Below are 17,456 nucleotides of genomic sequence, written 5' to 3'. Positions count from 1 at the left end.
GCGGTGAAACAGTTTTGCTTAGTTTGCAGCAAGGGATGAAGTGTGATGAATCATGAGCGTGAACTTATACATTTAAGCGATACTTAATAAATTTTCCGAATAACGTACAGACGATGCTAAACTGAATTAGCGTACATTGTGTGACTCCTGAATGTATGCAATTAGTATTTTTTTTTTTTTTTGAAGATGACTATTTCGAATGAGTTAGACGGGTAGACCAAACGTTTCGCGTGAGAATTAGCAGTTTTTCAGATTGTAAACCTTTTTTATCTGCTCGTCGTATTTATATAGGTCGGAATACATGGAGTTAGTGCCGAGCCCAGGATCCAAAACGAATGAACCTGTTGTTCATTCGTTTTGGAATGTTTTTGTGCCGAAGTTTACGCACACTATCATAAACCTTATTTAACCCCTTGCAATGAGCGTCAGCAGTATGAAGGCGAAGACCTGCTTGCTTTCTTCCTTTGGCAATCATCCGGCAGGGGAATAATCCACTCAAAACGGAATCGAAAGCGAGATCGGGCGTATTCGGGAGTCCATTTTAGAAAAGCCGAATATCAACCCAAAATCCCACATGTAAACAAAATCCCCTAGCTGCCATTGCCTATCTTTGATCATTCCTGTTGTTAACGTTTATTGAAAGCTTTGATGTTTTAACTATGAATGCCTGGTATCCCAAAACAAGTTTTTTATTTCAATCGAAACTTGATTTCTTTACATGTTGCGAATGGTATATTCATCTGCACTGACTGGTACAGGTAGTAAAACTAGGAATGCCGAAGAATGAGCTTCAAGTTGAATATATTTTGCATGAATAAGATAAAATCTTCTTTGCTCTTTGAGAAATATGTCAATAAAGTGTCAATAAAAGTGTTCTATTATGGCCCAATGCAACTCATCGATTAATCGTCCGCCCTTAAATTTGCTATTTCAACTCTGTGAAAATTGTATAAATATCTACCCATAGGGGTTTCTTACGGTGTGTGCACTGTCATGCAATCTCAACGTACTATGTTTTACGCACAGTATCTCTTATTATATGTTTTACCTGTGATTGACGTAGTGAATAAATTGTTGAGAGCGGCTTATGGGTTGTTTCGTTAATATATGGAATTGATTTGAAGTAAAATTTTCATAGCCAAAAATGCTACACTGTATCTCAGAACTTACAATTGAAAGCTGCACCCTCAATACGAGTGAAAATATTTATATGAAGCTTTGGAACAAAGATCATGAAAAGATAGTATAATTTATAAATTAATAAGCTTTTCATCTCATTTTAAAATTTTATTTATTTAAAATTGATTATGACGGTCCAACATTTTAAAATTTTGTGTTCTTAAAAAATGAAATGCACGCCCACATTATTCTTAAGCGATTGTTTTTTTTTTTTGGAAAATTTCAAGCTTCCTTTTCATTGTAAGATTTGTAATTGTGATTCCCTATGATTACGATACCCATTCCTAAAGTCATGATGCATTCGTGATTTCGAATCCGGTTCACGAATAAGGACGAATTACACACACTTGGTCATTTTTGTGTATACAGCATCATTGCATCCCTTTCATTACTTCATTATGCTCCGTGATCTTCATAATGTTGTACTGCTGCCGAACCAAACCGACAACACGAAGATTTCGACACAGTGCGGAAGAATTTAATATGAAGAGTGCAGAGCATTATGAAACAGAAGAGGATGCAATCATGCTGTTTACAATGAAATAAAGATGTGTTGGTAACTCCTCCCTCTTTTCTTCTTCACAGTTGGTTCAACGAAGTTAGGAATAGGTATTGTAATTGTATGACGACCTTATTGATTGCCTTAATATTCCCTTTACAAGAACAAGGATTATTATCGGTTGACTTATGGTTTTTGATTGATAATGAGTTTATCACTCGCTGTTTATTACCCTTTGGTTAGTAATTGATGACCAACAAATGCTTTTTATTAAAGAGCATGTAAACGGCTGGTCGAATTACTAAGTAAGTTTAGAACTATTAAAAATTCTTCTTCTCTGCCTCTTCTGCCAAAGCAAAAAATTCCTTGCATATATGGCAACCAATTGATCACCAGCGTTTTTCTTTGAAAATCTTTGTGTTGTAAATTTTGTTTTATTTTATTTCATTTTAAATTAATTTATTTTATTTAAATCAGACGTAAAAGTTTATTTTGTAAGGATTTTGTTACATAGTGTAGTGAAATTAGCGCATGACTTCAAATATATCATATTTTCTTTTTTAAATTTATGTTAAGTATGAGAGCTTGTGCCATACTATCTATTGTCGTATTGTAATAAGACTTTCGATTGAATTATTTCGAACAAAATAATAATCTTCCGAGGCTAATCAATCTACTTTTATATTGACTATTTATGGTGATGACCTAGTGTTTTCTTCTCCTTCTTCTTCTTCTTCTTGCCTTAACGTCCTTCTAGGTTACGCTGGCCATCTCATGGCATACTAGAATTGCAGTCCTCGCTACGGGGGAACGGTCTGGATATGATATAAACCCGCTGGTCATGCCGTGTATAAACCAGTGCCGTTGTTGCATCACCATCGGGCCGCCCCCAAAACCTAGCTAGAGTTTCTATAAAACGGAAAATGCATAATCCTATACAACAAGTATGCTTGACGCTTGATATGCCACTGTAAATTTCAGCGGTTTACAGCTTACTGGAAGGATTATAGAATGCGTAAAATAAATACAAGAATACTACTTGAAAATTCTCAACAAAATCTTTTGTGTTAGATTATAAATAGTCTCGCCTTTCTTGAAAATTTCATGAAATACGACGAACTAATCGAAAGATGTTAGTTTTACAATCCCGATTTTTATTTTACAAATACAAACTCCCGTACAAAATGTTTGGTCTACCTGGGAAGCGAAAAAGACGTATATTTTTTTGGTCGTAGGCACTAAGGGTACAGCCTGGCTGAGTATCTTGTTTAAGCTACAGAAACATTGAACAATTATTCGAGAAACAAAACACATCCAGAAGTTTGGGAAGACAACTCACTTTTTAAAATAGTCATTAAAATTTGAATTGTTTCCACGACTCGTGTAAGCGGTGCATCATTGCATCTGCAGCGGGAGAGTGCTCAAATCGCGATCATAAACGCAATGGCAGCAAACAAAATCAACACACACGCACGCACACACCTACATCCGTATGACTGAAATAGCGCAGGTTTTGTTTCTTTTTATTTTGAGTGTTGATTATGTCCAACATTCAACGCTTGTTGGGGGGTTAAGTTATAGCACAGGGAAACAGTTTCCAGCATCAGCAGTAAAACAGGAACGCAAAAGAAAGTGATTAAAAATTAAAGCAACACTTGCAAACTAAAACGGCTGGGAGTAACAATGCGAACGAGGTAGTCGGGTGTTTGTGTGTGTGTTGTAGAGAAAGGCGCAGTTTGCAGTGAGCAGTGTTTAAGCGAGCAGAAAGTTCTGATGGTGATTCATAGCAGAAGCAACAGCAGGCAGCAGTTGCAACAATAACAACAGTGAATCCTCCCGTATTTGCCTTCGCCCGTGTCCGTCGATCGGTGCCACACGCTTCCAGTATTTCAATCAACCGCTGCAAATCAAACTCCCTCCTCCCCCTCAGCGAACGATGGAGAAGGTGGAGGAAATCAAGTACAAAGTGTTGGAGCTGATCAACAAAAAGGTCGGTATAGCGATGGGGGGGTGGGTGAGATGCACGAAGTGCGTGCGTGTGCCGGGATCAGCTGGATAACAACTTTCACCACCGTCGCCCACATTTGTTTCCTCCACAAATCACATGACGCTTTCAATTCTAAATAGGCTGACCAGACGGATTTAGGAAATGCCAGAGTCAGAGACATGAAAACAAACTGAATTATCCAAAATTTGTGTAAACTTTAAGTCATCAAACGTTCCAGTTATCAAGTTTAAGTCATCAAATGATCAAACGCATTAAATCAGGGTTTATTAAAACTCGCTGGTTTGCAGCCTTTTATTTTATTGCTTGCGGAATTGCGCTTTTCGTATGTATATTTGTTGAAATTGGCCATGTTTTATTATACAGGATGAACAGGAAAAATAATGAAATTATTAAAATTTGATTCTTATTTCTTTATTTTTGGATGGTGATATTCAAACCGGTGAATTTGTATTATTGTATACTCAAAAATTCCGTACTTTAAAGAAAATTTATAAAGTCTTGCCTTTCAGAAAAAGAAAGAAAATGGCCATAACATATGCTTGTGCATCTCATATATTTACAAGCCAACATCTAAAACTGCGAATTCAATCCGCAACAAAAAAGGCAACAGGAACAACACGTGTTCTTATCATACGCAGCATTTTGTTCGTTCTACCTCGATCATTTGGACCCAACTCTAAATCTACATGCTACTCATTGCTTGAAAAAATTCTTTCCACTTTCGGCGATAGCACATTGGTCACCATTGCTTCAGTTTGTTTAGCAATTTTGAGAAACAGTCGTTTGAACGAAAACTCTGAAAATGTCGCACAAAATGGTAAGCAAAAACGGCTTACACCTCGATCACAGATCGTTGAACTTTTATGAATTTTCGGAATAATCAAAATAGAAAAAAAAAATTGGAAGGACATCAAAATATGGGAGGAATTGGCAATATCCATGGTTACGACGGTACATCAACTTTCGGTGAAAAAAGGGACTGTCCCGTTACATACGGTACGCCTGGTCTATCACCTGGTAACCTGTTCCAGCTATGGGTTAAATTAAGTCTAGGACAGAGGTGGTTTTAGCCCTGCTGAGGCCCTAAGCGAAAATGTGGTGTTCTCATCACGAACAGGGGCCTCTCGGGACAGTTAATGGGTTCCCATGCATCCGACTCCTTTAGTATTTACAGTTCGTTTTGGGCTTCAACTCGATCACCAGAGTTATTGACAACTATTTTAAGATTCTAACCGCAAAGAGTGTTTTAACTCTTTTGGGAATCGTTATCATCAAACTCACTCGCAAGGAGTTATTAGTCGCCATAGAGACTCGATCCGCAAAGAGTTATTCATGATTTGAATCGTAAAGCATTTTAAAACTCTTTTAGGATTTGATTCAGCATAGATTTCTCCACAAATCATATTACACGTTCAATTCTTAACCTCCGGATACCTTGTTGCTTTCAGAAAGAGGTAAAGATTCCAAAGATGGGCTTCACGGATTATTACGTGCACCAGCAGCAGGTAGCCCGAGTAGCCGCTGGACCCACCCCGGGCGGTCACACGAAACCTTCCACCCAAACCGTTGCACCGACAGTGGCCACCAGTACCAGTATGCCACCGTTCGATTGGGCGGAGGAGATATCCGGCCAGCGAGGACCGAACAGTGGCCAGGACGAGCAAACGGCAGCCTCCGACCAGGAGGTGCTGGAATCGACCGAGGCGATCTACTTCGATACCGGCAGCAATACGGGGCTGCACGAGTTGCGCAAACTGTCCGAAACGGGCCAGCTGCTCGATTGTGGTTCGATCGAACAGTCGATGGGTGTGTTACGTCGGCAGCATCGTGTAATTTCGAAAAAAGTGCTCCAGCTAATTCTCGAACAGCGCACCGCCAGCGATGCGGAGTTTCAGCGCATCCGCGAAACGGAACGTTTGCTGCGGGAAACGGTCGCAATGTGCCGTACGGCGCGTCTTAAGCTGGATACCTCGAAGCTGCTGCTAACGACGACCAATCTCGAAATACTGGCCGCATACAAAAAGCGCCAAACGCTGGTGAATCTGTTGCGTACGCTTAATGCACTGAAAAGCATGCGTTCGATCGATCAGCGACTGCAGCGTAGACTAACGGACGCGGACTACGGTGGCGCAATTGCGATACTGTTGGAGAATAAGAATCTTTCACAACGGTTTCACGAGTATCGGTGTGTGGAGTCGTTGTCGCACAAGCTGCAGGACACGCTACTGCTGACCGAGGTACAGCTGGAGAGTGTGTTGGGCGAAATGCCGTCCGAGTTTGAACCGGCCCGGTACCAGAAGCTACAGGAAGCGTACCAACTGCTCGGCAAGCAGCTGCTAGCGATGGATCAGCTGCACATGAACTTTGTCTCGTCGGTCCATACGGCGGCGTTTACCGTGCTACGTCAGCACATGGAAGTAAGCGTGGAGGAAAGCAAAAAGCTAACGTACGAGCAGATGTGCGAATGTGTCCCGATGGACCGTTACGTACACTGTATGACGGCGCTGTGTCGAGCGTTCTGGAAGATACTTGTGTCGTACCATCAGATACGCTGCTGGCACCAGAATCGCTCCCTGTGCGAGAAAGCCCCACCAGAGGAAGGTGATGTAGCGTCCGATCGTTCGTCCGCCATCTTTCAGCAGGAGTATATTCGCCAAAAGCTGGAAAGTGGTCAGTTTCGGCTGTGGAACGATATACAGGCAAAGATTTGCGTTTTCATCGGTACGGGGCGACTGTACGCGCTTAAGTACGATCAGTTCGTGCAGATACTGGCGATCGTTCAGCGGTTGAAGAAGGTTGGCGTTGAGTTTTGCGAAAGCCGGTCGGAAAAATTGCTTACCGCAATGCAACGGCAAAGTATGGAGTTTTTCCAACGATATCATGCGTCCTGTCTCGAGGAGATTGGCCTATTCTTCGACCACGAGGTTTGGGTACCGATTGGGAGCTTTCACGATGTGACGCAGCTGCAGGAATATCGCAACTTTCGACACGCGCTGTCACGTGCTGGTGGCGGTACGTCGGTGGTACCCGCCCGCACTAGTCCACCCGGGACGGAACTGCTTCCGGATAGTGCTTCATCGTTGCACTCCCAGGACGAAAGCTCACTGTACGGTTCCTGTGGCTATTTTTTGCGCTTCACCGAGAAAAGTTCGCCCTTCGACGGTGGCTTCGATAGTACGATGCTGGAGGAAGACATTCTGGCAGGGATTGCGGACGAATCGTCCTACTACTGTTCGGAGGATAGTAGCGACAATAATGAACAACAGTCGGCCGGATCACCGGGCTCTCCCAGGCACTCGGCATCCGCACAACCACCACCATCACTCACCACCGGTGCACCGATCGTTGTCGTTAACACCTCCCTTACCGTGCTGCGCTGCATCGGACGGTATCTGTACTTCTGCAAACTCTTACACCCAATAACACCCCAAATCGTGCGCTCAATGGCCGAACTGATCGATTACTATCTGTACTCGGTGCATGATCTCTTCTCAGCCGACTTACCCGTACCACGCGATAATTTATCCAGCGCACGTTTGCGGGCCGCAATGCAACGCATCCAGACGGAACTCCTACCAAAGCTGCGCCGTGTTTGGCCCCTGTCGGATGAGATGGTGCGGCCCGATCTTACCGATCCCGACACACTGTACGGTCTGCAGAAGCGTATCGTCGCGTCGGAAAGCTGCGTCACGCTGGTCGCTCAGTTCCGGCAGATGGAAAGCTATCTAGGTGGATTGCTGGCGGGCGCAACGACAACCACCGTACCGGGCAGTGCCGATCGGGACGATGGTTGGACGCAGGCAGCGTTGCGCGATTATCTCGTGCGTACAACCGAGTACGTGCCGGATGTGCGCAAACCGATCTTTTTGTGCTCGACGGCACGTGTTATCGATCTGCAAGCGATACTGAACGCGATGGCCAAAGTGAAATGGGACGTGAATCATGTGAATGTGCAACACTCACCATACATCGACACCATCAATCGGGTAAGTGTTTGTGTGTAGAGACTGCGTAACGCAACAAAAAAGCTCCATTATATTTATACAACTTTTTTCCCTAGGGTGTACAATATTTTGCGATGAAGCTGGAAGAGCAAACGTCCACCGTGATGCTGCCACCGGATGTGCTTTGGGATAGCTTCGTGCACGTGCTAACACATCTGCTCGTCGAAGGGTAATGTGCCTTTGTTTAACATTTTAACTTTTATTTCAATGACCGTCTACCCGGGTTGGAAGGGTGTCAAACCAATTTTTAAGGAATATTCGTAAAAATGAAATCATTGATTTTGCTTCTATTTTTTGTTAAATAATTAATTTATGTTGCCAATTTGCAAATAAAACATCAGGTCAGCGAACAACTGCTTATAGTAGATGTAAGGAGATCATTGATTTGGATGTAAAAAATAAAAAGAAGAAGATTCTTTTAAGTTCTCCAATCTCTTATGCAAAGCTTTTGTTGTGTAGTATAGTGGAATTAGGATTTATATCTTCTGGCTGTGATTGAAATGACTTCAAATACCTCATAATGAGCATAATATATTAGATTTTTACATAAACTCTTCCTCTTTTGGTTTTATGCATGCTTTGCAGCTGAATATTTATTATAACATTTATTATAAATATAGAAGCTAGGAAAATAAAAAATAAACAGAAGGAGAATTGATTAAATTCTCAGCTAACTTTTACAGTTTAACAGTTAGACAACAAATAGCCTCATCTTTATTGAAATTTTCATGCAAATATGACGAGCAGAGCAAAAGTTATTATCTCTCTTATTTGGTGAAATGCAAACTCCCATACACAGTGTAATGACCATACCCAGGGGTGGTTGTAGAAGTAAGGGTGTATTTTTTGTCATTTAAACGAAGGTTAAAAATTGTCCCGTAAGAGTTGAGAACGACAGGCGTTCTTCTTTCTATTAAATTAATTATGCTGCGTCAATTATAAGTAATTTTCATGATATGGAATTTTCAAATTTACATGTTTTATTCCGACAAAATTAAATATTTAAGAGCTTTAACAAAATTTAACAACAAAATACCTCCAACAGTTTATAGAACGTCAGACCGAAATCTTTTTATTACTGAGATGTTAGGTTACAGTCCAAACGGTTAAGATTGATTTTTTCCTGCTTCCATTTCTCTCATTCGCCAGCTTCTCGAACGCTAAAAAGTGTTCAGCCGGTGGGCGGGCACTGATGCAGCTCGACTTCACGCACTTCTGGTCCCTGCTGGAGATCGTGTCGGGTGGTAAACATCCCGAACATCGGGCGTACGTGGAACAGTACGTGAAGGCGTACTATTTGCCGAAGGATCTGCTGGAACAGTGGTTGCTCGAACCGCATGGCTACTCATCGAAACATTTGGTCGGGTTGGTGCAATGTGCGTGCAGCAGCGACAAGAAGGCACGCCAACGGTTGCTTACGCTCGTCGAGTCGGGGACTGGATCTACTTCCAGCACCAGCAATTCCTCTCCCACCCAGCAACCGTCCGGTGATGGTCGGAGGTTGCACGTTGAAGGTCCGAAAAGGGACTCTTAATTGATCTGAATCTACGTTTGCGTCCGTTTCTTTTTTTATTATCTCCTCATTTCATTGAATGTTGTTACGTTTTCCTTCCATTAGCTGTAGAGATGTCTATACGATTGTTTATTTATATATTAGTTTAGTTTTTGTTTTGCCAACTAATTTCTATCATCAGCGTGCAGTCTCTGAAAGTAGGTAATGATCGATCTGGGTTCGTATTTCGAAAAAATCGTAGCTTATACAAGGATTAACTAGACAAGGTTAGACGGGTTTCGAAAAGAACAAAACAACTAGTATGCAAGCTAAGCAGACCAAGTATCAAATCTCGAACAAAACTCATGACCTGGATTTACTAATCTGTTAGTATTTTCGATAGCATTTTTGTGCTCCTCACTATAGTTCTCTCTCTCTCTCGCTATCTGTACATCTATCTCTTTATCTAATCGCAATTATGTATGCTCATCGTTTGATAGTTAGTTACTTATTTGATGACTTGTTATAGGCTCATCCGAGCTGCTTACACGCTGCAAATGTTCCGGTTCCGAGTGCAAAATGTAGTAAGCGACAAAGGCGAGGCACAGATATGTTGTTCCCTTCTTAATTCCGTTCGTTTGCGTTTGTTTTCGGAGTGTATTTTACAGCAAATCTTATTTAATTGTAAGCTAACACCTGATGGAATAAAAAAGGCAACAAACCAACAGTATTGGTTTAAAACACGAGGCACGATGAAAAGAAAAACGCCTGTTTAGTGGATTTATTGATTGTTTAGATAAGCTTTTAAATAATGTTGTTTGAATAAGTCTTTGTTATCATTTATAGTTCTTGCTATGATTATCGAAGCTTTAATTAAACTCTGATCTTGGAAAAATTGCTTTCCGGACGTATTTTCACCGACTTATTACCACCGTCATGTCTGTCCCAAACATCTGAGAGCGCCTAATGTATAATTTATAATACTTTAATGTATAATGTATAATACTTGAATTATAACAATTATTGCAGCGGTCTTACCCACTCCAACGAGTTTGTGCTTCTTAGGTTCTAGAAATTGCGTTGTTGATTCCATCCTTCCCAAAACAGGTTATGAAAAACGTTTATGTTTCCTGCAAATGACCCACCAGCGTAGTATTTAGGACATATTTTTCTGTGGTTTGCCATTTATGCGTTGATATTTGGTATCGGGGTACGCGGGGGTCTATATTTATGGTAATGCTGACAAATGGATGATGGATAATGGATCGTACCAAGAGAGGAAACGTATTACAAAGAGGTCCGGTTTTTAATTCTTCCCTTTAGCACAGACGTCAGTGGTGCGCTTAAATATGTTTTTATTTGCTTGCGCACCCTCAAGTTCTAACACTATCTGCACTGTATCTGATCAATTGACCTATGGCAAGCTTGTTCAATGGGTAAAAAAACACCTTGTTCGACGTATAGTTTTGTGTGTCTTGCAGAGAACCTTTACCTTGTTCCTCGTTTTTATAGGTCCTAAAATCCTACTCGTCAATTGCTGGGTGCCCGTAAAGCCCGAACCACACCCAATCTGAATGATGGTGGCTTTGAGCGATGCAGTACAATCGGGCAAAGTCAAAGCCAAAATTAAAATAACAGCCTATCAACAAAACGAAGAAAACCATCATCACATCAGCCGTACATACACCTAGCCAAAGCAAACATTGGTTCTGCGGTTTGCTGTGTTTTAGTTGTACCTTTTGTGCATATGGGTGTTTGTTGATTTTTTTTGCCTGATTTATGACCGCCCATAAGTCACTTGTAAAGAGTTGTAGAATAACAACGAGAACGAGAACAAAAATGAAAGGAAAGGAACGGTTGGTCCGAGGCGTACTGGTGCGAAGCGTACGCGTTGAAATTATAATAATTAGATCAAAGCCGATGATGGGCTGACAGCGCCTGCCAAATAGACCGTCACGAGGGACAACAACCAAAAAAAAAACTGATTGCTGTAAGGAAAACACAACAACAACGTGGAAGTTCTTCCGTAACTTGACCAACTGTAGACGCAGTGCACAAGAGGCTGGTTAAGTTGCGTAGGTTCTAACCTTCTAAGAATGGCAACCAACCTGAATCTGGGTGTAGTTTGTTTGTTTTGTGTTGTTGCAGTTTTCAGACTTGCCCGTAAAAGTGTAAATTGAAGCCAAACCAGGACACATCACCCAGAACCAGGTTTGATGCAGAAGATAACTTGGGAGTATAGTTAGGAAGATAATCTAGACAACAGATAGATCGCATATTCGCATTCACATCAATCTAGACCTTCTCAAAACCTCCTCCAGAAAGAGAAAAATGTGTGAAGTCAATATTTTGAGGTGCCGCACATTACACAAAACATGAGGCTCTTGTTTGATTCAAGAGTTTGAAATGGAAAACACCAGGTGGGTGTAAAGTAATGCCCCATTCGAGTTCTCGTCGTATGTAGTGCTTGTCGTCCTGCCATCAACGTCTTTAAACCCTTTTACTGGAAGCCTCAATTATACGGCTCCTATGCAATATATCTCTGGAACACCTTGATATTGGATTAGGCGGCCTCATGAAGATTACATACGTTTTGTCACCCATCGTGGTCGTGAAATAATCACTCCATTAAAATTTGCCTAATCTGTGGTCGTAAACCGACAAATCTGCTTAATTCTACCCAGAATCACTAGAAGTCAGAAATGGTTGCCCCGGGTCGTAAATTAAACTGCTACACTCTCCTACATCGCTGCCATCAGACGCCGCCACTATTCCGAGCACGAGAAGGCTTTACGCACCTCGTGGACGCGCATTTAAGTTTTGAGTAGCTAGATGGAAATAAAAGTGACATAAATTAGGCACCCGGTAGAACCGTCCCCGGGAACGTCTCGTGGCACATGTCACTTTGTGCGCGGTACGCCGCACGGTATTCATATTTATTGACTCGTGCCCGGGTGTGCAGTGACAGGGCGTAAGGATGGCTAATTGTGTATTGCTGGCACCGGTCAGTTAAAGGGTTACCCGAGACATTTGCATGATCTTCGGTGGCATGTGCATTAAGTGTCGAAGCACATCTACGTAAGCTCACTTCCTGAAGCGCTACTGTCAACGTTGCACCGGCCGCGTACAAGTAGGAAATTTATAATCCATATACGCACGCACCCGAGGATTTGTTTGGCGCTTGGTGAGAGAATCGTAAAAATGGTGACCCGTCTTAATGCTTGGGCGCTCGTTTCTAAAAGATTTTTCAATTAATGTTAAAACCGTGTTGCTTTGCATAAAATGCGTGCTTTGCATTCCACGGAACCCTGGGAGCAAATTGCCCTGGTTTCCGCGTGAAGGGTATTAAGCCTGCACTAGAAGGTGGAAATCTGTCCTACGCATTTCTAACTTCAGATGCCATATCAGGTTCCTGGTGTTGCGTACGATTCTGGTGTTCCAAAAACACCATTACATCAACATTCCTAGACCGCCGATATTTATAGTTTACGACCGTATGTATCTGTTGAATGTAGCTCATACGGTGGGTTTTACCTTTCCAACGCAAGATATTCGTAAGCGGGAGCAATGGGGAGAGCCTAGTTTATTGTGTTTTTTTTTTACTGTGAAATCGATGTAATTCGTCTCTTCCTGATTCGAGACTACGCAAATCGCAACCGCTGCTATGCATCTTTGCGACCATCATGTGACTTGTTTGATGGAAGAGTATGGAAAAATCCGTGATTGATAGGATAGGAATGTGCAGCCCTTTCCTGCCTATGCCGCTGGGCCATGCGATGCGGCACACGCGATACTGCTCAAAACTTACCAGTCCGGTTAAATTCCTTCCGACCGTCTACAGGTGATTCAATTGGTGCAATCAGATTCGTAGTGGGCGTAAGGAGAAGAGTTGTTGCAGACCATTGTTCGTAGTCGAATAAACGTGTACCGCATGACACAGTATATCTAGAAACATATCTCCAGAAAAACTCCCCCATTAGTGAACGGCTATAAAACAGCTAATTGCTGCTGCTTCACAATATAGTCCTGAACATACCTAAGATACGTTGGTCTCGGTCAATGTCAAACCCCGTACGGTGGGATGTCTCCGCAAGGCTGCGCCTTATCGTCGGGCTCGTCTTTCATTGTACTGCAGCCGTCTAGCCGGGCCGGGTGCAGTATAATCATCATTGACTTGCCAAGTTCCACGGAAGTTGTCGCGCCGCACGTCGGACGGTACCCACCCGTGGCGAAAGTTAAACGAATGGTTCGACACGACCAATCTCTGCCCTGCGGGAAAGCAAAGCCCGCCACAAGGCGCCCGCTGGCAATGTGTCGAAGATTCGCGGGGCCGAAGGGCAGGTCCGTTGTCACCAATGTATGTACTGATCGCTTATTAATGTGCAATAAACCGTTTTGTGCAATCGGGCGTTCAGGTGCAGGGTTAGTGGACTCTCTGTTGGAGGTGCTATTGTTGTCTTATGCTCTGCTCGTAATATTTTTTTCGTTTGTTTATAGAGGCTTTGAGTCTCTAAGACTACATTTGTCGCTCTACTGTAAACAAGAAAAAAATTTTTTTATTCATGTAGAACGGCCAGGCCGTATTGCTGCAAAAAATAGTTGAGACGAGTACAAAATTATTGCAGGAGTACGGTGGTCCGCTCGAACGTGATGTGAGATAACCAGATTTTGTAAGCGATATCAGCAGCGCTCACGCTCCGCGATTAGCAAACCCCTGCAATGCAATGGTGATACCCTCACCCAGCAGCACACCAGGTACTTATTACCGGGGCTGTATGTGTGTGACCAGTGTGTGATTAAATATGCAAATAATGCGCGAAATAATGATGTTAACACTGATTGTGGTGGCTTTAATTGATTAATTGGAACTGGTTGGCGCCTCTGCCCCGGGCGCAGGATGAAGATCTGATGGCTAAATGTCGTTTCACACATGTCCATGAGATGCCGAATTTGTATCGACAAGAGTGCAAGAATGTAAGGAAGAGTGGACAGTGAAGATCCAGCTTCGGTTTAACGCTCTCTTAAGGCGCACCGACGTACGTAGCCACGGTACGAAACTGGTTTCCTGGATGTCTCGACGAACGGTGTGCAGTAAATTGGACAGGTCCTCCCCAAAAGTTGGTGGAAACCGATGGCTGCCGATTAAGTACGTGCCAGCGCACTTTAAAGTCTTCAGCTTGGTTATTGTTCGTTGCGTCTGGTTGTTGTCGAGTCGAGTCGAACTTGTGTACCGAGTTCTGGGTACGGTTCTACCCTTCGGGATTCTCCCCGACGCATATCCTCGCACATCAACGTGAGGCTATCAATTTTGCAAGCTATTTTTAGTATACACCACAGCCACAGAAAAGGTCACCTGATACGTGGTTTCGGTGGTGTGCGGAACTTCATGCCACGCCTGATCGGGTGCAAATTATCATAATTCAAAACACTGGAATAATATCCGTCCGCCGGAGAGGGACGTTGCGTTGCGAGGGGTTTAATCCCGAACCGGACCGACCGCATGACGGGAAGTGGCCATTATCCGACCAAGAAGACAAAAGAGGAAAAAGAAGAAACGAAAACAAAAAAAACGCACGCTCAAAATGGATCGGGCGTAAAATGGCACAACCAGCCGCGTAACCAATCCAGCCAGCAGAAGAACGCAAACGCAAAGAGGACCCACCCGGGAATGCTACCGCTAGTTAAACAGGTCTGGCGAGCCACCTTGTCCTGGAGTCTTGCGATACTAGCCTTATTAAACGTTGTAGCAAAAACAATTTTGAAACCAGTAGGGACTAATAGAATGTTGCCGAGTTCGGTATAGGGAAGAGGTATAAAACAAAAGTGCTAGGACGAATGTTGCCCACTGGAAACAAACATGGCGACCATCGGCCATCGCTATAGACTAAGTTATCGAAACCAAGATGGTTAAACGGTACTGTTTGGACAGATTCTTTCAGGGCGTCACACGATCATGAGTGTTTCCGATTCAGTGAGCAGGAAGAAACATGTCGTTGACGCCGTCCTCATCATCCCGTTTGACATTTGCGCAGTTAGACGACCATAAAGGTCCACGGAGCCTAAATTCTCCAACCGTGTGGTAAGCTGTTTGGAGTTGAACATCCCGGAGAGCGCAGTACGGAGAGCTATTGTGGAACGAACGAGCGAAATCTCTGTAACATTCGCCTCCAGTCACGCATGCCAGCACGCTCGCCAACATTAAACAAATAGCTTGTCGTACATCAAGAGGAACCATCTGAGTCGACATTATTGCACAGCAGTGAATAGCCTTAATCGGGATGGATATATCGTGGGTACAGTTTATGGGGCACAGGTTTGCTGCATGGCAATTTGGGTGTCCATCGGTGTGAACCTCATCGGCAGGCAAAAGTGCACAGCGGTTTATCAACATTTTCACACCCAGCAGGCGTCTGTTGTCCGGTTCGCGAACCACCGCAGGTGGGCATCGTAACCAATGCTGAACGGTGCGGTCGGACCAACACCGGTCAAAGACCACGCACCGGCAGCGCTGGTAAACACAAGGCACCGACAAACGGCAGTAGTTGAGATGGGTGCGTTAGCAACGCGGGTGGGACCATGCGTTCCGGGCACATGGAAGTCCCCGACGTATTAAGAGGTTTATTGAATTATCGAATTATCGCACAATCTCGCACATAAGGCATCCTGCCATCCGAGGCAAGGTATTAGCGCGACTCGGTAATGGTAAAGCAGGTACGCCGTGCGTTTCCTGCGTGAATCGTTCGACCGGTGCACACCCAGCGGCGCCATTCTATACCGCATCCGTTGTCAATTGATCATCTCACGGTAAAGTAGCGAACGGTCAGCGAACTCACGCGAAGATTGTCAATCATGTACTTGCGATCGGTCCATTGCAATTGGGCCCGAATGGCGTGCAAGGGGTTGCACCGTTTCGCATGTAACCAGTTTTCGGTTTTGTCCTTGACCTTGTGCAAACAGGGCAGGGTCGAATTGCACCATTCCAGGTGTGCCGCAGCATCATGCGAAACGGGTTAGGTTCAATGTACGAGCGCAAGCGTAACAGTTTGACAAAATGGCGCAGTGTTTTTGCATAAGGGCACACTGCACAAGCTGTACATTACTCGATCACCGTGTCCTTGCGACGGGAAAGAACATCGCGGGAAACCTTTGGCGAACTTGAACTTGAACTCGTCCTGCACCAATCTCTCACTGGTCGCGGCACAGCTGTGACGCGAAGACACGTTTCGTCATAATCGACGCTTGTGCAGTGAAAGGCTAAGGTTGTGCTGCACAGTTGCCTTCCCGGTGTCCTCACCGGGCATGGATACACATAAGTTCGCAACAGTGCAATGGGCTGTGTATCTGGGGTTTTTTGTGGTCTTCGTTTTGCTGGTCCTGTTTCGCTGGGCTGTAGGTTTGGAGCTATTCGTTGGAATGGTGGATGGGCAATTGCAAAAATGGCACCGGTCCACCGGTGTTTCTACCGTATTACGCACACTTGCTCTCAAGGGTCGTTTGATGGGGTAGTGGATATTGGACGGGATATTGGATTGGGATGGTAAGAGCACTTAAAGATCGAATTCCGTATAGCTAGCTTAGATAGGGTAACATAGTTGTCCATTTTTTATTTTTTTTTTGCAATTTGACCTTACTGATATGAAAGTTGAATTGCAATTACACATTCCATGTAGCCCAGCACGTTGATAAGAAAGTACTGAGTTCCTAGGTTCTACAGTTTCCCACGGGTAACGCCCGGTTAGTGTCTAATGTCTTGGCTGGCACTGAGATGGATTCCTTACCGTAAAGGAAGCTTTCCACCTCTGTGCTCTGCAGATTCCTTTCCGAAGCGGTAAAGAGACGGTATCGATGGTTCAACTCTAGAGTGCTGCTGTAGATCGCTCATGTGCGTGCGTCTGTATAGGTAAAGCGATCGATCGCACGCGAGTGCGATCAGCCGCAACACATCGTTTGTGGCCCGTTCTGCTCGGACATTCGGGTATGCTGTGGCGGGCGGGGTGCCGTGCGCTTTGCCAGTTGTTCCTTCTCTCACTCTCACTCACGCTCTAGATCGCACGCGAACGCCATTCCGTCGTAGCTTCATCTTACTGCCCCCTCGTTCCGCATTCCTAGCAGCTTCCCACCATCGCGCGGTGTCTGGACCTGCAGCGGACCTTCACCACCGTATAGGAGCGGAGCAGAACGAGAACTCGCGAACGTTTGCTACCTCCCTTCTCCTGCCCTGCCTGTACCTTGCACGCCCTCTGCCTGGTGGCTGGGGCTGGCCTGGCCCAACCG

General features: G+C 44.1%; 1 protein-coding gene across 1 annotated transcript; it reads left to right on the top strand.

Annotated features, from left to right (window-relative positions):
- Positions 1 to 3,607: 3,607 nt before the first annotated feature.
- Positions 3,608 to 9,224, top strand: LOC126567700 (syndetin). The gene is made up of 4 exons (XM_050223919.1): positions 3,608 to 3,668; positions 5,135 to 7,672; positions 7,747 to 7,859; positions 8,840 to 9,224. The coding sequence occupies exons 1-4, from the start codon at positions 3,615 to 3,617 to the stop codon at positions 9,222 to 9,224; spliced, it is 3,090 nt and encodes a 1,029-aa protein (XP_050079876.1). The 5' UTR covers positions 3,608 to 3,614.
- The last annotated feature ends 8,232 nt before the right edge of the window (positions 9,225 to 17,456 follow it).

This window comes from Anopheles maculipalpis, chromosome X (assembly GCF_943734695.1).
Source record: "Anopheles maculipalpis chromosome X, idAnoMacuDA_375_x, whole genome shotgun sequence".
In the NCBI taxonomy this organism is placed as follows: domain Eukaryota; kingdom Metazoa; phylum Arthropoda; class Insecta; order Diptera; family Culicidae; genus Anopheles; species Anopheles maculipalpis.
Note: the sequence above shows the minus strand (reverse complement) of the source record. Positions and strands in the feature narration are given on the sequence as shown.

Coding starts and splice junctions, on each gene's coding strand:
- LOC126567700 (XM_050223919.1), top strand. CDS start 3,615: ATGGAGAAGGTGGAGGAAATCAAGTACAAAGTGTTGGAGCTGATCAAC. Junction 3,669..5,134: donor TGGAGCTGATCAACAAAAAG/GTCGGTATAGCG, acceptor TGTTGCTTTCAG/AAAGAGGTAAAGATTCCAAA. Junction 7,673..7,746: donor ACATCGACACCATCAATCGG/GTAAGTGTTTGT, acceptor TTTTTTCCCTAG/GGTGTACAATATTTTGCGAT.